Genomic DNA, 21576 nt, shown 5'->3' on the forward strand with positions numbered 1-21576 from the left:
CTTTTTGGGAAAGTAAGACCAAGAAAGCTAATCAAAGCCAAGGACCATGCACCCAAACCCTCGCAAGCATAACTGTAGCCACAAGTTATGTGGTTGTGTCACAAGACATCTTTTTCTCTCCCTTGTTGGAGGAGGATTCAATTCCACAGTTTCACCTTAGCATTTGGCTTATGATAAGGAGTCCGTGCACCCCCCCCCGAGACAAATTTTTGTCCCAAACTCAATTCCAAGCTTTGGGTCAAAGTCCTAGTAAGGAAAACTGGATCTGAGGGATCCAGAGACAAATGACAACAGAGGTTAAAAGGCACAGTGCAGGTGAGCGTGGCTCATTCCTGCCAATTAAGCCAACCCCAAGCTTCTTGTTTCATGGATAAACCCATGGCATAACTGAGGTCTAGGGAACTCCAAGGCTACTGACAGTAGGAGATAGAGGCATAGTTGAGAGCGGATAATTCCTATTCTCTAGGCCCTCCCTGCTTCATGGGTGCAAGCCACTTTGGCACTCATGGCAGCACCTCCCAAGGTCACCGGGACTCGGGGATGCAAGGATGGAAGAGGTAAAGAGGACACTCTTTCCTCCCTCCCTCATGTACCCTAGGTATCTGCTAGGAAGAGAAGGGAACCAGGGACACCTGCTCCCCTCTTTCCAGATGGGTAGCCATTCATCTGCAGTCTGTACACCTTTCAAATGCACCCTGAACCCCTGGGACTCCTTCAGAAGGTGTCTTCTTTTTTCCTTTCTTCTCCTCTGTCCTCTCTTCACTGATAGGTAATTGTGTCTCTGTACTATGGGACAATTCCCTCAGATGCATCCTCCAAACTGGAAAGAGTTAATTTCCCAAACCTTAAACTGGTTGGCTTAGGATTACGCTCAGGGGAAGGGAACTCAGAAGACCAACAACATGCCAGCAAAAGGGTCCAGTTTTTGCCAGTTGGGCTTTTGGCCTCCCTCTCCCTGTGCAAACTGGTAAAAGGCCTCAGAGTTTTTGACCTGTCGTTACCCCTCCCCTTGTCTCCCCTTGTTTCCTTTTGGGTTTCTTTTGTTTTTGTTTTTTTTGTTGTTTTGTTTTGTTTTGAGATGGAGTTTCGCTTTTGTTGCCCAGGCTGGAGTGCAGTGGCATGGTCTCGGCTCACTGCAGCCTCTGCCTCCCGGGTTCAAGTGATTCTCCTGCCTCAGCCTCCCTAGTAGCTGGGATTACAGGTGTGCACCACCATGCCCGGCTAATTTTTGCATTTTTAGTAGAGACGGGGTTTCGCCATGTTGGTCAGGCTGGTCTCAAACTCCTGACCTCAGGTGATCCATCCGCCTCGGCCTCCCAAAGTGCTGGATTGCAGGCGTGAGCCACTGTGCCCGGCCTGTTTTGTTTTGCTACATGTTTTCTAATGACCCCGTTTGTCTGTTCTTGCCTTCGGGCCATCAAACTCTGAACAGTCATGCAACCGGAGCTTCTGATGATGGCCTCTTCTGCTGGGAACCCTTAGACAGGCATCTGAGGGAGCTCTGACTGCCATTTCCCAAAAACAGTGCCTCCTGTCAGCAGGAAGCAGTTAAGATCAGTCTTCATCCTTATCCTTAATCTAAGGGCAGTTAGATGGACTTCTTTAGAGGGGGGGAACGAGACAGCCAGGTGGGAGGGGGTCACTGTAGAAACTCCAACCGGTCTGCACAGTCAGGTGGAGCCTCAGGAAGTTCATGACGTTTGCAGCAGGGAGGAGCCTCACCCCTGCTTTCCTGTGTGGAACCTGGGACTCAAGCTGTGGGCAGGAAGCGCTCTAGCAGGGACTCTGGCCTAGCGAGACTCCCTGTTTCCCCCTTTTCTTCCTTTTCACCCAATAAAACCCTGTCTCACTCACCATTCAAATTGTCTGTGAGCCTGAATTTTCATGGCTGAACTAAGGAAAAGTCCTGCAACTTTATCACCCCAAGTTGTTCCTGACGTGTTTTATATAAACTGAATCTTGGGTCCCATGACCCTTCCCTAAGGCTTTACTCAGAGGCTGACTTGGTATTAGGAGCCCAGAAATGTCCGTCTTGGTCCTCTTGGGAATGAAGACCCATCCTCTGGGTTTGGTGGCCCAACATGCAGCCTGCACTGATGTGCCTCCCAGGGTCCCCCACCTGGGACTCTCACTGCACCAGGTTTGGGCTGTGCTCCTCCTCTGAGGAATGCATCGCCAACCCCATCCTCAAACCCAAGCACTGCCTTCCCACCTCCTTGAGCCCCTCGTCCCCTGCACATCCTCATGTGTCCCTTCCTGTGACTGGCCACTGGCAAGCACGAGCCTCTCCCAGGGCCTAGGGTCTGGGGTGTAGGGAGTTGTGGGAAGCAGATGCCTTCATGTTTGTCACAGCCCTTTCCTTCTGGGTTTGAGGAGAACTCTGTCAAAGTTCTGTCACCCCCCAGCAGAGAGGCAGTGACTGGCTCAACCCACGTCACCCTTCCTGAGGTTAAGAGGCTTGGTGCTGGGAGAAGAGAGAGAATGTTAGTTAGTACATTCAAATGGTATCTTCCCTTCACTTGGCAGTGCTGGAAGGGGAGCTAACTTTATCTCCCATTGTGCCTTCTGATGAGCCCCTCTGAAACTGAGTGACGCAGAAGAATCCTCCAGCCAGGAGCATTCCAGTTTAATCTGAGCACATCAAGTATTTGGACAATGCAAATGATCACAAAATGCTCCCTAGAGTGTCTGGGGGACTCTGAGAGTGCCTTGGGTCATTGTACTGCCTTGGGCTTTAGGTCCTGGTCTTAGCAGCAACTGAAATCAACCTCAGGCACAGATGCCATTTCTGGGGCCTTGGAGGGGCCATTGCAGTAAAGCTTCAAGTCTCACCAGAGGTTGTAGTTTGAAGATGATTCACTCTTTTGGACAACAGCAGCATTGAGGCCATTAAGACTGCAGCCTCTCCTGGGGTAAGTGGACCCTAAGTGTGCTGAGCTGGCCTGAGGAAATGGCAGAAGGTGGAGCGGGGCCCTTCCCTTGGGTGTGAGTGACAGGAATGACACCTGGACACTCGTTGTCAGAGCACTTGCTCCCCCATGGCACCCAGTACTGAATGCAACGCTGCAGATGCGGTTTCATTCCAGACCCCAGCCTGCAGCTCCTCGTGCATCTGAAACCAGATGGCCTGTGTAGTCAGCCTCAGCATGCCGTGATGAACACTAAGCTGCCTGTTGAGTAACTCCCCAGGGATGAAGGAAAGCACGGAGCTTTCTTCATGTCAAGCACAACTCTTTCATTGAACGCTATTAGATTTCATTGTGTTAGATTGCCTCTGCCCGTCGGGAGATTTTGGGATTCTGATTTGTTCATCTAATATACTTATTTCTCCTTATCCACAAATTTGGTCAGTTCTGTAGGTCTTCATCCCATTATGAGTGAAGGCATTGGCTGGGTTGTGGATGCAATTCTCTCACAGGTGCAACCTGTCCTTCGTTGTAACTGAACAGGTAGTTATATATTCTCCTAACCACTCTTACCCAGACTTTCATTTATTCAGAAGTCTTTGTCAAATATGTATGTTGCCCACATTTCCCTCATCAACCAGTCTAACAATTAAGAGCAGGAAATGAGCTGCATCTGTACACTTATTCTTGGTAAACTCAATCTGGGGCCTGATGCTTGATTTAGCACGCAAATTCCTGGTTGCAAAGGGATCAGATTATCAAAGATGAGGCTGTTTGAAGAGTAACTTGCACAAGTCTTTCGGAAGAAGGGGAATTCGGGAAAAAGGTCTGAAAGAACGCAAGACCTGCCTTGGGGGAGGACAGCCTTCATAACGGAGAGCAAACCAATGGCAAAGGCTGCAGAGGTGGGGAGGAAGGCGTGTTGTCCCAGTCAGAGATCTGTTCAATTAGGAACACGGGAGGACACAGGGATTTGAGAAACTACCAGAAAGGTCACATGAATGTTTATTACAACATAGAAAAGAGGGAAAGGAAGAAAAAGGTTTCCAAAGCCATATTTCCAAGGATTTAAAAAAACACAAACTTGGAATGCCAAAGAGATGTCATGCTTCATATATTTATAATAGGAAGGTGTGTGTATGTATAAATATGTACATGGAGATATGTACACAGGTTTTGACTGTCATATATAGTATTTTTCATTGCATGTACAGTAATGCTGTTTGAGTGAAGGGTTTTAAAGCTGGCAGAAGGCTGGAGAATCTGGAACCCTGCTTGGCCCCTAGAGGGCGCTGTGGAGACCCCTGAGCAGCTCCCAGTGAAGGTCTACTGGGGCTGGGGCTGGGTCATGAGGGTGTTGGGGAAAGCTGAGCTGCAGGCGGGCTTGGGCCCCAGGCTGCAGGGTTCCGGCCAGGGCAAGTCTGGAAGCGTCCCTACATCCCCAACATTAGACGTTTTCTTCCAAGAAGGGTTCCAGTCATTGGAATCGGCTGGAAATCCCCTCGTGGCTGGACTGGGGTGGGGCGGGCTCCCCGTGGGTCGGGGTAGAAGTGAGACAAGAAAACCCCAGAGCTCAGAGTCTTCTCTAAGAACAGTGAAAACGCACAGCAGTTAATTTCACAGAAAGAAGAGAGACCCAAACAAAGCCAATCACGGTGTCAAAACACTGCAAATCACAACACAACACTCATTCGTATGCAAATTAAGTTGATACACACAGAACCAGTTGTTTTGTTTTTATATATTTTTTTTAAAAAAAAAAAAATGGCACCACGCACAACAGCAGGGAACTTAGCCGATGAAAAGGGCTGGCCACAGGTTCTCATGGGTGCCCAGGCTTTCTGGAGTGATGGTGCCCACGAGGAGCCTGTTACAGCCACCATCACCTTGTCCCTTGCTTTAAACATCCAGTCAAGCGCTAACCCAGAAAACGGTGAACGGAACCTCCCTCTCCCTTCTTTCCTCCCTGGTTCCTGTGCTGGGGCAGGTGGGTGGGAACACTGCCCCTCTCCTCTGGGCAGGTCCGCCTTCCCCTTCCCACAGGAGGCCAAGCTGGGGTTGTGGGGAATGGGCACAGCCAGGTTTGGTGCTGAGCCCACTCACCCTAGGAGTGCATGGGAGGAAGACATCCACAGGCTAGGGCCCTGGAGACAGGAAACAGCATGTGCATGTGGGCTGGGCAGGGGTCGGGGATGTGATGAGGGAAAAAAGTGCTGCCAGCCAGCACCCATCCCGGAAGAGGGGGTGTGGGCTCCTTTGGAGATAAGTCCCAATCCTGAGGCTCCAGGCACACCCCGGCCTGCTTCCCCCAGCATTCAAAGGTGCTGGGAATGTGTGTGAGTCTGTGCCTCTGTCCACGTGGGGGTGAAATGCAAGGGGATGGACTGTGGCATCCACACCTGCCTGGATGGTTGGCATTTTGGCAAATTGAGGCAGAGAGGGAGAGGGTTTGAGGGCCGAGGTTCCCTAGCTAAATGCAAATCCAGATGACTTGCACTGGAAACTCAGGACACACACACGGTGGATGCTACAGGGCACCTTTCTGCCCCCTGCGGTAGCATCAGGAGGGGAGAGTGAAATTGGGGGCCAGTGTTTCTGTTCTGCTAGAAAGAATCTTGCCAGCTGCAGCAAGGAGGTGAGGCCTGGGCAGGAGAGGACAGCTCTTGCCCGCATGGGGCTGGCCCTCCAAGCCCTTGGCTCTGGCAGAAATGGGGAAACGATGGCTGCCTAAGCCCTTCTTTGTTCCTAACCTATAGATGGTTAAACTGAGGCAAGAGGCAGTCGGAGAGATGCCAGCAGTCATAACAGCACTCAGGCCGGAACTCACTCTTGGGCCACAAGGGAACGTTTGGGGTCACTCTGGTTGGGATTCTTCCTATCTCTGCATTGCCTGGGATTTAGGGCGGTGCATGACTGTCTGAGCGTGACCACCTCCATGCCCCTGTGATCCCGTGAACATCCAGCTCTAAGAATCTTGCAGGAAGAAAACTGATGAAAAACACAGGCCCCTGAGCCTTGCACCCACCTGCTCAGGCTGAGCTTTTTTGTGATTATTTTAAAGATCCAAGCCGGTCAGAAGGACCACAGTCACCTCCCCTGACCAGGCCGGCCCCTCATCCCCAAAGCCAGTGCACAGAGCTCTCTGGAGGGAGAAGAGGCAGTGCTGTCCTTGAAGAGTGTGTCCCCACACCTGCCTCTGCTCACCTTGCATCTTCATCTGCAGAGGCTGGGACGGCAGGAGTGTGGAGGTGAGGGCGTCATTTCCAAGCACAGGACCGCTGGGCCCACATTAGCTCTCGCTGAGCTTGCTGATGAATTAATGCAAAGCAGGGAGGTGACCCCCTGGTGAGGACTGCCTGAGGCCACTACCTGGCTGCTCATTGAGCCCTCCGGAGAGGAAACCCTGTCTTTCCTCAGCCTGAGGCCCGGCTTCTTTCCTGGGGGGGTTGGCAGCAAAGGCTTCAGGCTGCTCCCTAAGCCTGAGGCCTCCAGCCACAGACAAGGTCATGGTCTCTGGGAAGCTTAGGTGCAGCTCCGGTGCAGGGGGTGGGATGTGCTTTAAAAGTGCTCTCCCACCTCCAATCCCTCTGATAAAAGCCCTCCAACAAAGCCAGCAAGAGGGAGGGGTAACAGTAAACTCTGTCTTCAGCCACTATTGGAGAACTTCCATTTAAATGACACGCCCCCAAGCATTTATGCAATGCTCTGGGCTTTCTTTGCAAAATTCACTAACACCATAAGAAACAGCCAATGCAATTAAAGCCTAAGGTGGGCCTGGGAGCCTAGAAGGGACCCTGAGGAGGCCTGGCTCTCCACCCTCAGGCCCAGGGGTTGGATCCGGCAAAACTGAAGTGAATTCTCAGAATTGCAGGCATCTGGGCATGGAAGGGGTTAGCTAAAGAACATGTTTCAGGGTTTTTGGCTTTGTGGGTGTTTTGTATTTTAAAGAGCCACGCTGGTGCAGAAGGACCAGGGCCCTATCAGCTTCCCCTCCTCCTCGAGAACCTCGGGCCTTCGGAAGGCCTTTGACCTGGTCCTGGGGTTTCAGCCCCACTTTGCGCTGCCTTACACTTGGTGTTGGGATCTGTGCCTGGCTTTTCTTTTTGAGAGCCGGACCCCTTTGCCCTCCAGGGGAAAAGTTAACCATGTGGCTTTTTTTCTTTCTGCAGTTCTTTTCTGTAGCATCCTCCTTACTGCTCCCGAGCCCTGGGCATCCTGCATGAGGCGGAGTTCATCTCACACCTCTGAGATGCCTGTGCCAGCATGGCTGTAGCCCCTGGCTGGGAGAGCGGGCGACTTGGTCCTGCATATAAGGATGGGGAAGCTCCTAATACCAGCTGTCTCTCTGCCGCCATCCCCCGACACCCTCAGGAAGGGGCACCTTTCTGGGCCTGCCTAAAGGAGGGAGCATGGGTGTGAGGGCTGCCCAGGCAGGTGGGAGTACGGAGCCTTGTGGGGCAGGGTGGAGGCATCCAGGACCTTCCTAGGAGGTTTTGCCCAACTCCCCCTAAGTGATGACAGGTCTTAGGAGGGGGCCGCCCCCACATATGGGAGGGAGAAGCTTATTTTCCCAGCTTGGGGTGGGGGCGGCTGCTGAGGGGATGGAGAAGAGATGGTAATTTATGTTGCATGTTTAGTGACACAATCCAGACACAGGTGGGATTGTGTCACTAAACATGTGACATAATCACCCTATTACTCCTGAGGGGCGAGGACCCCTCCACAGGACCTGCTCTGGGCTGCCTGCGATTCTGCTCCTTCTTCTGGGAGTGCTGTAGTGAGTGTGTGGATGGCACAGGCTGTTGGGGGGGCCCAACCTGGCCACTTGGCCGTCATGCCACTTAGGAGCTGAGTGTTTGGGGGCACACGGCTTACTGTCTCGGAGCTTCTGCTCTGACATCTGAAACTCACAAAGGCATCTCCCCTCCCAGGAGCTAAAATGCCCTGCACCGTGCCTGGGTGAGGCTGCTCTTGGGGCTGGATGTGTGGGTCTGGGGCAGCTGAGGGTGGGAACCATGCTGCCTGCCCCTTCCTTACCATGGGAAGGCCAGCGGCGTGGCAGGCTGGGGTAGGCTTCGGCAGCAGAGCCATCAGACTCCTCCACTCCCATGGGGACCTGGCCTTCTCAGCCTGAGATCCTTGGTTCTAAAACTGACTCAGAGCTCAACATCCAAATCAACAGTCTCCACCATCCACAGGACACACCCAGGCCACCCACAGCTCACTCTGGCTCTAGGGTCCCACTCTGACCCAAGGGAATGGCCACCCTTATCCCAGTGTCACAGTTTGGTACTGGGAGCATCTCATTGCCTCTGACTTTCTCTGCAAGCCTGTAATTCCTGCCCTAAACACCCACAGCCAGGGAATGTCCTATTGAATTCAGACCGACAAAAGGCCCCAACCTGGAATGTGCCCTGCAGCCTCTGAAACAACAGCCTTGTCTACACTATCCAGGCAAAGCCCAGCTTTGTCACCAAAGGGCTGTGTGTCAACCAAGCACTTGCCGGCACGAGAACCCTAATTTTCAGCTGGCTGGTGTTTGAGAAGTTAACTCTGGCCTTGGTCTGAGTGGCCAGCTGGAACTATTTGGAGTAAATCAGCCACTGTCCCTTATCTACTGAAGATGATCACGCTGAGACCATGGTCTAATTTAGAGGGGCGGGGGTGCTATTTTGAACTGGTCCCGCCCACATGGCAACCCTCACAGCCTCATTCAGGAGACAGGCAGGGGCCTCTTGGCTTCTCCCACACATCAGTTACCCGGAAAGGGGCCTCCTCCTGAGGCTGATGTGTTCCCAGGTTTAGAGACGCAGCCCTCGGGGGAGAGGAGGATCTGGGGGCACAGTGGCCCTCCACACACACAAACACACAAACCCCTGTATTAAGCCGTCCCACACGGGACCCAGGGTGACACCTGCCACTCAAGAAAGTGCCACCTGCATCTGGATTGTGTCACTAAACACGCGACATAAATTGCTATCTCTTCTTCACCCCCTCAGCAGCCGCCCCCAGCCCAAGTGGGGAAAATAAGCTTCTCCCTCCCATGTGTGGGGGCGGCCCCCTCCTGAGACCTGTCATCGCTCAGGGGGTGTCGGGCAAACTCTGGGGGCTGTGTGGGGTGAAGGGCTGTGGGCTGGTGGGCATGGGAGGGGGCGGCTTCCTGCAGCTGAAGCTATTTTATCTGAGTAGAGGGGCGGCTCCACTCTGACGCAGCTTCCTCGAGAGCAGCGAGCACCAGCCTGGAGGATGCCCGCTGCACAAGCAGAAGGTTCTAGCTTTTTAGAGAAAACCAAATCTGTTCCCACACCTTGAAGATACAGAGGCTTCCAAACAGGAGAGAAGAAGGCAAAGGCCTGGGTTGGGGTCTGTAAGAAGAGAGGACAGGACACGACAAAGACACTGCCAGGTGTTCAAAAACGGCAGCCCAGCCCCAGGCGGCAATGGAAGACAGACAGTAGCTAAGGGATCCATGCTAAGGGGTGGGCGGCAGGGTCTGCTTCTCAGGCAGGACTGTGATTAGAAAGCCCAGTGGATGGGGTAGGTGGGCTGAAACCCCCAGAACGGTGGCCACTGCTTCCCAAGCACTTTCATCCTGCAAAATCCCTTCTCCTGCCCTCATGGAGTTCTGACAGTCTCTGATAGACAAACAAGCCCTTCAAAGAGGGACATGCCCAATGGCACTGTGTCAAGTGGAGTCAGAAGCTTGACTCTGGGCCAGCCCCACCTGTTAGCATTTCCTATGTTAGAATGAAAATGAAAGGAAAGGAAACAGACATGTAAATGTCCATCCTCTTAGTATAATTTCTCTTAATTTCAGATTGATACTTGATCCACAGTATCCTGGACAACTTCTGCTAGATTCTCCCCACCCCTAGCCCCCATTAGGGATCTAGCCCTGTCCCAATCACTTACAGAGGGGCTCCTTAAAGAGGCCCATGGTCTTTTGGCAACTGAAGGAGTCCCTGGGTAATGCCGACAATTTCACCCTCTAACGCATCTGTTTGCAAGTAGGATTTTCAGATCCAGGTCCACAACCCCATACAATTGTTCTTGCAATTCTGAAACCCTAAAAGCTCTCAAATGGTAAGTTTTTCCCTAAGTTACTTAGTGGCAAAATTAGACTGAACTGAGGTGAGGCTATTTACAGTTTGTATAGCTCCCAATTAATGGGACTAGTCACATGTTTCTCTGCAGAAATATTCACGTGCCTGATGGTAGGCGAGATGTTCCACACTCTGCCGGGAAGTTAGAAAGTGTACGATAAATGGATCGCATTGTCTTTCTCAAATCTAAAATTTCTCAATTCGGAGACACATCTGGCCCCAATGACTTCAGAAAAAGGCATGTGGGCCAGAAATGCAGTTAAGTATTGGGTGAAAGGCTGCTAGTCTGCCCACTCCTGCTTCAGTCTAATAACTTTGTGTATAAACATCTGGCAGTTCTGGCAGTTTCACCCCAGGGAAGGAGCTACTTCTCTCCTTCCCAGGAAAACACAGGTCACGACACACCCAGCCCTTAGATTTCAGCTGCGAGGAGGCAGGGGGTGCGGTCAGGGAGGCAGGCCCAGGAGACGCCTGTGGGACTGGTCTTCTCCCCGGGGCCTCAGGCCGGCTGTGGGCACAGTGGGCCTTTCCACGCGAGGGTGGAGCCTGGCCATCCTCACCCCCACCCTGGTGCTGCCCCCAGGAGACCACACAGTAACCACTCGGGGCACCAGATTTTGAGGCAGGTGGGGTCCCAGAGGACGGGTCTACCACAGTCCTGTCCCCTTGGTGAGCCCCTGCTCACCGAGACAGGGCCCGGTGTGGCCCGGCCCAGCAGCTGTAGCGTGCCCTTGTAGTGGGCAGTGGATACAGCAAGGCTGGTTGGAGCCTGCCGGAGCATCCCAGCGTCTCTGTGGGCGTTCTCATCTCCACCCCACTCTCTGATGCTCTGGTGCCTGCGCCCACAGTGCTTTCCAGAGCAGGAGGGGCTGGCAGCCCTCACAACCTGCTGAGAAAAGCAGACACGTTTTCAAAATAAATAATATTTTTAAAAATACCCCCTTTCCACCCCCAGTCCAGAAAATGGCAGAAAAGAACATGTAAAGGTCCTTGTGCCCAAAGCTGCCTGGTGCAGCCCTCACAGGGCCCCCCTGGATCTCCCCAGCGGCTCCCGTGGGCTCACAGCTGCTGTGGGATGCCCTGCTCCTTGTAGCCTGTGAGGAAGAAGCAAAGGAGAGATGGTTAGACACCTGCTTACTTCAGGATTTCTCCAGGAGGTGCCCCTAGCCCAGAATGCACACAGGAGGCATTGTTTATACTAAGGTGTAAATGACTGCTACCATTAGAGCACAACTTTTCCCAAGGGCTTTGACTTTCTAATGGGAAACAAAAGAATGAATCAGGAAATGTGGAGTACTGGGTCTACTGGGAATGTATGACAGGCGGGCATTTGGGGTGGGAGCTAAAAGGCTATCGACGTGCTCCTGAACCCACATCTGGAAGCCGCTCACAGACTGGGCTGGTGTGATTTCCCAATGCAGAGCCTTGGGAGCAGGTGCCAGGCAGGCTATCCCGAGGGTTGGGCATCTGGTATGGGTGGATGGAAGGAGGAAGAAAGGAGGAAGATGGCATACAGAGGGGAGCAGCCATCCCTGTGTGCGTCCAACCTGCTGGACGGTTACGGCAGGAAAGGGCGCCTGAAGACTAAACCTTTAAAACATTGTTGATCATGAATCCTTTGGGAAAAAGTGAGCTCTGTGGATAGTAAGGAATTGCTACTGCTTTATTTAGGTGTGAAAGGGTATTGTGTTTGTTTTCTTAAGAAGATACCCTTTGGGAGGCCGAGGCGGGCAGATCACTGTCAGGAGACTGAGACCATCCTGGCTAACACGGTGAAATCCCGTCTTACTAAAAATACAAAAAATTAACTGGGCATGGTGGCACGCGCCTGTAGTCCCAGCTACTCGGGAGCTAAGGCAGGAGAATCGCCTGAACCCAGGAGGCGGAGGTTGCAGTGAGCCGAGATTGTGCCACTGCACTCCAGCCTGGGAGGCACGGCAAGAAAAAAAAAAAAAAAAGAAAGAAGATACCTACTGAAATATTCCCAGCTGCTATTACATGAGCAGAATTTGCTGAGTGATTATTCCTATTAGCCAGTGAACTTAGTCTGAAGAGGAGCTTTGGTGTATTGAGCTGCTTTTTTCTCTTCATTTAGCAGAGTATTTCTCAATTTTGGGTGCTAATAAACCCATGCTGGGGTAGGGAAGATGTAGCGAATGACAGAGGAAAGGAGGCTGGCCATGAACTGATGGCGGCTGAGGCTGGTGTGGGCATTAGGGCCTCATTTTACTAGGGGCTCTACTTTTGTCTATGTTTAAGCATTTTCCAAACCAAAAGTTAAAGCTAAACATAAAAGCCCATTGACCCACTGGGAGAGTGGGTGGGGTGTTTGTGTGCAGGAGTGGGGGTCTCGGGGGAAGGGAGGGCCCCAAGCAGCAGCATGAGGCCCGCACGTCCATCCGCAGACTCACCTTGGGAAACTGCAGCAGCACAGAGTGGGAGGCAGCAGGAGGAAGAGGAGAGAGAAAAGAAGAGAAAACACAGCCTGAAAACAGCCACAGGGAACGCTTGGCACAGGAAACAAAGCAGATCCATGGTGAGGCCTGGGAGATGGGACAGGGGCCATGCCAGTGGCTTCTCAGATGCCATCCCCAGGCAGGGAGTACTCAGTACTCATGGTGACAGCCACAGTGGCCAGCGGTCTGCCCACCAGGTGTGTGGGTGTGGCTAGGGGCACAGCGAGGGGCTCTCACACTGCCAGGGAGCTCGGTCCACTGCCTCCCCAGCCCTCCATATCCTGGCTATGCCAACACTGCTGCCTTCATTCTTTATTCTTGTCTTCTTTTGAGACAGTATCTCACTCTGTTGCCCAGCTAGAGTATAGTGGTGTGATCATGTCTCACTGCAGCCTCAAACTCCTGGCCTCAAGTGATCCTCCTGCCTCAGTCTCCAACATGCTGAGATACAGGCATAAGCCACAGCACCCAGCCTTTTTTTTTTTTTCATCCTCAACTCTTGTCTTTCTCCAGATAAATTCCAGATGGACATGAGGAGTGGCAGCTCCTGGACAGCTAGAGCTTCGACTACAGCAATCTAAAGATGCCGATGTGCCCCATCCTGGCCCCACACTGGCTCTGTCTGAGCTATGTGCTTAGCCGTTTCTATGGAGAGGAGCCACATATATAAAAACACTTTGGGGAAGACCCAGGCCAGAGGGTGGCAAACAGGTTTTATCTTGCAGACCTCTTGGATCAATTAGTAGTGACTGCCTGAAGCCCTGTGCTGAGAACTTGTGAGACTGGTCAGCAGAAAGTGTCATGATTGATTAGCAATGTCTGCCATGGGCATGGCAGTAGAAAGAGCCCACCATAGAGCTACCAAGTATTTACTGACCCATGACCAAGACAGGGTGTTGTTGATTGTTATTTGTTGTTATTCATACAAATCAAGCAACATGCTTGCAACTTCCTGATGTTAACTCCCACTGTCATCTAGATTTCTCTGACTCCTCTCTTAGGAGTTTTTCATGATGGTGTGTTTGCTGATGACACCCCAGGCAATGCCATGCGAAAAGCCAAGGTGTACTGTTACAACTGAAAAGTTTCCTCTGTTTTTATAGCAAGGGGCTAGAGTGACACCAGAAAGAAGAGTCCCTTATCCAACTATCTTCTAGGATAGAAAAGTCCATTGTGATTATTCCCTGCAAAGGAGTCACTCTTAGACACACAAGTTCCATGGTTGCTGGGAGTAATCCCACCTATAGCACCATCTCATGAGTGGCAACTATTCACCCTTTGGGGGTAGGATTAGTTGTGGGAAAAAAATGCAAAGGCTTCCCTTGCTGAGTTGGGTGAATGAGTCTGGCAGTCAGGCAACAGGCAAGAATGAGGTGTGACTGGTTTTTGTATGCAGCCCTCAAGTCTATCCCCCTGATATGGTTTGGCTGTGTCCCCACCCAAATCTCATCTTGAATTGTAACTCCCACAATTCTTATGGGTTGTGGGAGGAACCTGGTGGGAGATGATTGAATTATGGGGATGGGTGTTTATTGTAGTGTTCTTGTGATAGTGAATGAGTCTCATGAGATCTGATGGTTTTAAAAATGGGAGTTCCCCGGCACAAACTCTCTTTGCCTGCTGCCATCCACATAAGAAGTGACTTGCTCCTCCTTGCCTTCTGCCATGATTGTGAGGCACCCCCAGCCATGTAGAACTGTAGGTGCAATATGCCTCTTTTTCTTCCCAGTCTTAGATATGCCTTTATCAGCAGTGTGAAAATGAACTAATACACCCCCCAAAAGCATTCTCAAAAGTTTGATGCAAAGACAGCATCCCTGGGAACAGTGTGCAGACAATCAAGGGGCTGGCACTGACCCCCAGTGAAGGCTGCGTGGCAAAGGTGGGAGCTGCAGCTTCTTGCACTTGCTCATCCTGCAGGCCAGTTAGTGCCCCACACCAGCCACAGCAGAGGAGTTTCTGGCCAAGTCAACAGCCTGGGGCAATGGAAAGTGAGGAAGTGACTGGATCCCCATCTGCACTTCTGGGGCCTCAATGCCTCATCTAGGCATGATGAAGGGAGCTGTTTATCTCTAAGGTTCCAACCTCTTCATTCCTGGGTATTAAGGAGATCAAAGACAAGTGTACCAGAAAGCTCTAGAGATCAGATGAGGCATCAACATACATTATTGAGACCTACCCTGTGACACAGTCATGTTCCGCTTTAATGCAGAGGTTCCTTACTCAGGTCCCCCGTGCCTGGCCAGATGCTCAGTTTGAGAGAAGATGAGCCAGTAAGAGGGGCTCATCTTGCACAAATTGGGCAGCCTTCAACCTTCCGAGGGCAGAAGCACCTCCCAGCTTCCAGCTGGCAACAGGGTCAGGAGCCTGCAGAGCACAGGCCCCTGGGGAAGCAGCACATTTCCTCTGTGGAATTGTAGGGACCAATTTTTAGGAGTCACCTGAGGGCTGGCAGCACTTCCTTCCTATCAGTCATGCTCTTCACCTCTCCAGACAAATGAAAGTGGCCTCTGGACATGCCCAGAGGATGAGATCCCATGAAGGAGATGCAAGGGCCTGCCTGCTGGGCTTACCTCACAATATTCCTCTGACAGGGCAGCCCCTGCCCTGAGCACACCCCTCCCAGGAGGAAGGAGCAGCTTCCCTGCCGCTTCCCAGCTCATCCCTCCCTGGGGCAGCTCGCTGCTCAGCCTCTGGTCCAGCCTGGGGTTCCCCTGCGCTGGCTGCCCCTGGTTGCCAGCATCTGCCTGGTTTGCTCTGACTCTGGGAGACCCTGGCAGTGCAGCTGACCCACTTCCTCCTCTGATCTCTGCTGCCAGAGGAGCCACTTCCGGGCAGCCCATCTGCCCACACGCCACTGCATCTCCCTCAGGCTCTGCATCTACCTGCATCTTCTCTGGCCTGGTGGCCCACCTGGTCACTGACCCTGGTCCTGCCATTTGTGTGTGCCCTGGGTCTTGGATATTCACAGGATCCTGAACTCAGGCTGAGTTGACTATAGATCATTCTACATAATTCTAGGGCCCCTGAACCCTGAGTTTCCCCTTCTGCCTCTGCCACTCTTACCTGGCTCAGCTTACCTCTGACGCCGACGATCCCAGCTATGAATGGTTTTGGGGGGTATAAGACACAAGGAGGGGCATGGGGTACGGAGTGAAGGCAAAGTGCCTGAGAGGTGAGGTCAGTATTGAGGAACTGTGGCCTCACATGTAGATGGGTGTGGGAAAATACAGGGAACGTGGATGGTGGTATGGGAGACATGCACAACTGCTTAAAATGGGTGGTGTCTGTTTTAAGATTTTGCTAGGTTATTTTAGAAAGGGTAACTGAGTTGTCTTTGGTAAACTTGATTTTGTAACTTTAAACCCTTTCACAAAACCATTCTGTGTCTGAATCAAGTTTGCATTAAATGATGGAACTCTCCTGCCATCCACTCATCATTCCCTGCAGGTGTTGGGCCAGGCCTGGTGGGGAGGGTCCCCAGTGCCAAGCAGCCCAGGGAGTTGTGAAGAGGACACGGGCAAGCCCTCTCCAGAGCCCGTGCTTAGCTGGTGAGCAGGACCTCGGCCAGACATGAAGGTCTCCCAAGTCCTTCCTGTCCCTGGCCACTCCCCCACCCCCAGGAGACGCAGCACCGACAGCTACTCACTGGCAAGGATGACCATGTCCATGCCCCAGAAGATGCTCATGATCCAGCCCACCATGACGATGGCAGTGAGGATTTGGATGAGGGCTGCTGCAATGTTCAGCCAGAAGACGCAGCACACATGCCTGTCCGGGAGGTCGGTGCGGGCCCCGCACAGCACAGTGAAGGCCGAGACGAATGTCCCTGTGAGAGGCCAGAGGGGACAGCCTTCTGAGGGTGCTGGGAGACAAAGGGGTCTGTGTGCTCATTGCCGGCCTGGGGCCCAGCTGTCCACCCTCTGAGAGCTCAGAGAAGAACCACTGATGTCTGGCACCCTGTCCTCTGAGTGGCACCCCTGCCCAGACCCTGGCCCACCTCTCGTCTCCATACTGGAGAGGTCAGTGGGCCACCTGGAGGAGGTATTGCACAGGGCTGCCAGGAGCCCCATACAGTCCTGGAACCTTTGGGGAGACAAGGAAGTCACAGGACAAGCAGTCCCTTCTGGGAAGGAGCAATCGGGAAGCCACTTGCAAGGACAACAGGCAGTTGGAAAAGGCAACTTTATGTGGCAAAGATTCCAAGAGCCAAAGAGTTCTGAGGTGGAAGCTGGTGTGTCTGAGTTAACACAGAAGCAACCTCAGAGGTAAATTCAGGAGAGGGGAAGGGCCAGGAAATGACCACCCGGCACACATGCTGATCGCTCAGGGACAGGAGCCAAGAGCCTACAGTGTAGTAGTAGTACACTGTGCAGTGTAGAGGGTGCAGACTAGGACAAGTGTCCCAGAGCCCCTCCCTGATGGGGTTCCCCTAGACACCCTGACCTGTAAGGGGAGGGACAGGGAGCCTAAGCTCTATTGAGCATCCACAAGGTGCCAAGCAACGTGGCTGGTGCAGTCACATTCTTCACCTTGTCTAAGACTCAGCCCCTATGGGTAACATCACTACCTTTACCGAGTTAGGCCCCTTTCCTACATGGGCTGTGAGCCCTCCTGACAACAACCGTGCAGAGAATTAGCATTCTCTGTATCTGTCATAGTTCCCTACAGCGTCAGTAACAAGTTACCCAAACCTCATGGTTAAAAGCCACACAAATTTATTCTTTTATGGTTCTGGAGGTTAGAAGAGTCTGCAATGGGTCCTCAGGGATGAGTCCTTCTGGAGGCTCCAGGGGAAAATCCACTTCCTTGCCTTTTTCAGCTTCTAGAGGCCACCTACATTCCTTGGCTTGTGGCCCCTTCCTCCATCATCACCGCCAGCAGCGTAGCACCTTCTCCCTGACCTCTGCTTCTGTCTTTATATCTTCTCGCTGCCTCCCTGTTGTAAGGACCCTTGTGATAGCATTCAGGACCCACTTGGGTAAACCAGGATGCTCTCCCCATCCATTTAATTTAATCACATCTGCAAAGTGCATTTTACTACATCAAGTAGCATATTCGCAGGTTTGGGGATATGGATGTGGACATCTTTAGGGGCCACTCTTTGGCTTACTACACTCTTACACACACACACAGAGATTCAGTGTGATGGTTAATTTTAGGTGTCAACTTGATGGGATTGAGGGGTTCCTAGACGGCTGGTGGAGCACTGTTTCTGAGTGTGTCTGTGAGACTGTTTCCAGAGGGGACTGATGTGTGAGCCAGTGGACCGAGAGAGGAAGACTCGCTCTCAGTGTAAGTGGGCGCCATCCAATTGGTCAGGGGCCTAGCAGGAACAAACAGGCAGAGGAAGGGGAATGTCCTCTTTGCTTCCTTTCCTCCTTCCAGGGTGAGACGCTTTTTCTTCTCCTGCCTTTACACATCACACTGCAGGTTCTTCAGCTTTTGAACTTTGGAACTTATACCAGCGGCCCCCTGGGGACCTCTCAGGACTAACTGGGGGCTGCACTGTCAGCTTCCCTGGTTCTGAGATTTCAGACTTGGACTGTGCCACGCTGCCTGCTTAAGCCAGCTACTAGCTTCTCCAGCTCTGCAGCTTGCAGTCAACCTATCGTGGGACTTCTCCATCTCTGTGATCATGTGAGCCAACTTCCCCTCATAAATCCCCTTCCAGGGCTGGGCGCAGTGGCTCATGCCTGTAATCCCAGCACTTTGGGAAGCCGAGGCGGGCGGATCACCTGAGGTTAGGAATTTGAGACCAGCCTGGCCAACATGGTGAAATCCTGTCTCTACTAAAAAATACAAAAATTAGCAGGATGTGGTAGCGGGTGCCTGTAAGTCCAGCTTCTCAGGAGGCTGAGGCAGGAAAATCGCTTGAACCCAGGAGGCAGAGGTTGCAGTGAGCCAAGATCGTGCCATTGCACTCCAGCCTGGGCAACAAGAGTGAAACTCCATCTCAAAAGAAAAAAAAAATCTCCTGCCATATATCCTACTTGTTCTGTCTCTCTGGAGAACCCTGACTAATAACTCTCAGGAACTAAGCATCTTGTCCGAGGTCACGATGACAGGTGGGCATTGAACCCACCAGAGTCAGATGCCAATGCCACGCCCCTCTGCCATGCCTCCCAGGTGTAGATGGCCTGTTAAAAGTGGGCCCAGACCAGAAAGCAGGGCATTTGGGAAATTGACCAAAAGACTGGTGACCATTGTCACATTCCTCACGTTCGATTCTCTCAGTTCCTGCTCTTTGAGGCAGCCTTGTTTTTTATTTTGCCTCCCACTCTGAACTGAGTCCACATGCTGATTTCTGAAACTGACCCTGCCTTATTTTCCTCCTCCTCATCTTAACCACCGCCACCAATGTGAGGTCCCAGGCTGCAACTCATTGGTTTCTGGCCCTTGCCTGCCCAACTCGCTGGCTCCTACAGTTTCCAGGTGTAGCCTTTGCTCTCATCCACACCTTTGTGCTTCAGATCTAAGGCTGAAGCCTGAGTCCACATGCTGATTTCTGAAACTGACCCTGCCTCGTTCTCCTCCTCCTCATCATAACCACTGCCACCGATGTGAAGTCTCAGGCGGCATCTCATTCACCTTCATCCCTCCAGCCCCTTGCACAGTGCCTTGTACACAGTAGGTGGCCTGTGGGCATTCAAAGAAGTACACCCAACATCAAGTGTCTCCTCCGACCACCTGCCTCATCGCCTGTGGCATTTGTTAAAAATGCGGGGTCTCACCTGAGATCTACGGAATTTCTAAAGGGTGACCCGGCATCTGCATTTCTCAATAAGCTTCCCCCCTGCCCTCCAAGGAACAGGAATGATAAGGCTCACTAAAGTGTGAAAACCACAGATTCAAGATCAGGCAACTTGCTAACTGTGTTCCTGGTACAGAGCCCCAGAGGCCCTGTGGGAGATCCAGAGAGGCAAAGCTGTTCTACTCTTGCCGGATGGACAGCCAGCTAGGGGCACAGAGTGTTGCTGGAGCCTCCTTTCTGGGGGATGAAGTTGGGGTGCAACTCTGGTGTCTCTGTAGAGACTCACTCAGGAACCTAACCGGACCCCTGCCCTCAAGAACTCACAGTGTACTGGGCAAACTCATCATCCCACCTGACAGTGGAGAAGGAGGCTGAGGGCTCCTGTAAGGGTAAAAGTGATGGAGTTGGGACTTCAGCTCTAGTCTCTTCCTGCTGGGAGGAGAAGGGTGACGATGGTGCAGGGGGCAGGGTGGTGACAAGGGGAAGGTGATGGGGATAAAGAGGGAGGACTGACCTGGCCATTTGTGGAAGGCTTTGAATGCCTGGGTAAGAGTTTGCCTCTAACCTGCAGGAAACGGAACTCTCACAGAGAGTTTTGAGCAGGAGAGCAATGCAATGGAAGCAGGGATTTAAGAAAATCAATTTGTCAGCTGGGTGGATTTTTTTTTTTTTTTTTTTTTTGAGGCGGAGTCTCACTCTGTCCCCCAGGCTGGGGTGCACTGGCGCGATCTCAGCTCACTGCAACCTCCACCTCCCAGGTTCAAGTGATTCTCCTGCTTCAGCTTCCCAAGTAGCTGGGATTACAGGCATGCACCACCATGCCCGGCTAATTTTTGTATTTTTAGTCGAGATGGGGTTTCCCCATGTTGGCCAGGCTGGTCTCAAACTTCTGACCTCAAGTGATCCGCTCGCCTCAGCCTCCCAAAGTGCTGGGATTACAGGCGTGAGCCACCGTGCCCAGGTGGCAGAGTGGATTTAAAGTGTCTGAGATGGGAAAGATGAACTGGGATGAGAAGGCCACAGCTGAGGAATGGAGGAGATATGGGCTCAGGGCTTGGCAGTGGACGCAGGAAGATGCAAGGGACTTAGGGACTATTAGGAAGTGTGTGCCACCATCCTTTGCTTCTGCCAGTGCATCGTGCATGTGAGATAGGAGATGCACACAAGTAGATACTATTACAAAAGAGAACGCTGCAAAAGTGGAAAGATGGTTGAAGATGAATAAGAATATGTGTGGAAAATGTGAAGTGAAAATAACATAGGTGCCATTTGCTGCAAACCTATAGCATGCCAGGCACCGTGCAACCCTCTCTCTACCTACATTACCTCTTATTCTTAAAACCACTGGAGGTAGTTGTTATTATCCCCATTTTACAGATACAGAAACTGAGGCTCAGACAGGCTAAATGACTTGCCCTCACAGCAGAACCCAGACTTAAAGTCAATCTGTCTAGTTTAGAAGGCTGAGTTCTTTTCAGTCTAGGGTGTTGCATCCTTACATTGAAAAATAAGGAAAAAGGCTGGGCGTGGTGGCTCACGCCTGTAATCCCAGCACTCTTGGGAGGCCAAGGCAGGCGGATCACCTGAGGTCAGGAGTTCAAGACCAGCCTGGCCACCATGATGATTTTGTCTCTACCAAAAATACAAGAATTAGCTGGGTGTGGTGGTGCACGCCTGTAGTTCCAGCTAGTCAGGAGGCTGAGGCAGAAGAATTGCTTGAAGCCGGGAGGCAGAGGTTGCAGTGAGCCAAGAATGCACCACTGCACTCCAGCCTGGGTGACAGAGTGAGACTCCATCTCAAAAAAAAAAAAAAAAAAATTAATAATAATAAGGAAAGAACCTTCATGCTTAATGGTTTTCAAATATCCCTTGAACCCACTCCTTCCCGTCCCTGTGTCCTTTATGGAAGGCCCTGAATTGGATGGTGTTCTGATCTCTGGGCTGCAGTGTCCTGACTTGGTGGGAGCTGAGACCCAGTGACCCTCTTTGTGGCTGTGGCCTCACCTCGCTCTTTCAGCCTAGGAAATGGGAACAGCGTTCCGTGTTCTTTCATGTTTTTATTAGGCTGAGCCATAGGAAATTGGCACTTCTGCAGGTCAAGAACAGCTGAATAATAAAAGCCTAATGTGTACATGAAAGTTTTGAGCATAAAGAAACTTTGTCCTTGAACTCAGAGATTCTTAGAGTCAGAAGGTCTTCAAGCCCATCTCTTGCCAAAAGATGAAATCTCGCTGGAATTGCCAAAGTGATTAGAGGCCGGTGGGCTGAGTACCTGCCTGTTCTCGGTGGAGCGGGGAAGGCCTGGTGAGCCCAGTGCTCTGCAGATGAGCAGGGCTGTGCAAACTGAATGATCCTTA

At 52.0% G+C, this 21576-nt stretch overlaps 1 protein-coding gene across 1 annotated transcript in view; it reads right to left on the minus strand.

Moving 5' to 3' along the window:
• Positions 1-3894: 3894 nt before the first annotated feature.
• STUM (stum, mechanosensory transduction mediator homolog) overlaps positions 3895-21576 on the minus strand; it is a 60647-nt gene continuing 42965 nt past the window's right edge. Inside the window, exons 2-3 of the mRNA XM_054438595.1 lie at positions 16115-16294; positions 3895-11103 (exon numbers count right to left, since the gene is read on the minus strand). Coding sequence (XP_054294570.1) covers positions 11069-11103; positions 16115-16294 — 215 coding nt within the window. The 3' untranslated portion in view covers positions 3895-11068. The remainder of the gene's footprint in view (positions 11104-16114; positions 16295-21576) is intronic.

This window comes from Pongo pygmaeus, chromosome 1, assembly GCF_028885625.2.
Source record: "Pongo pygmaeus isolate AG05252 chromosome 1, NHGRI_mPonPyg2-v2.0_pri, whole genome shotgun sequence".
Lineage (NCBI taxonomy): Eukaryota > Metazoa > Chordata > Mammalia > Primates > Hominidae > Pongo > Pongo pygmaeus.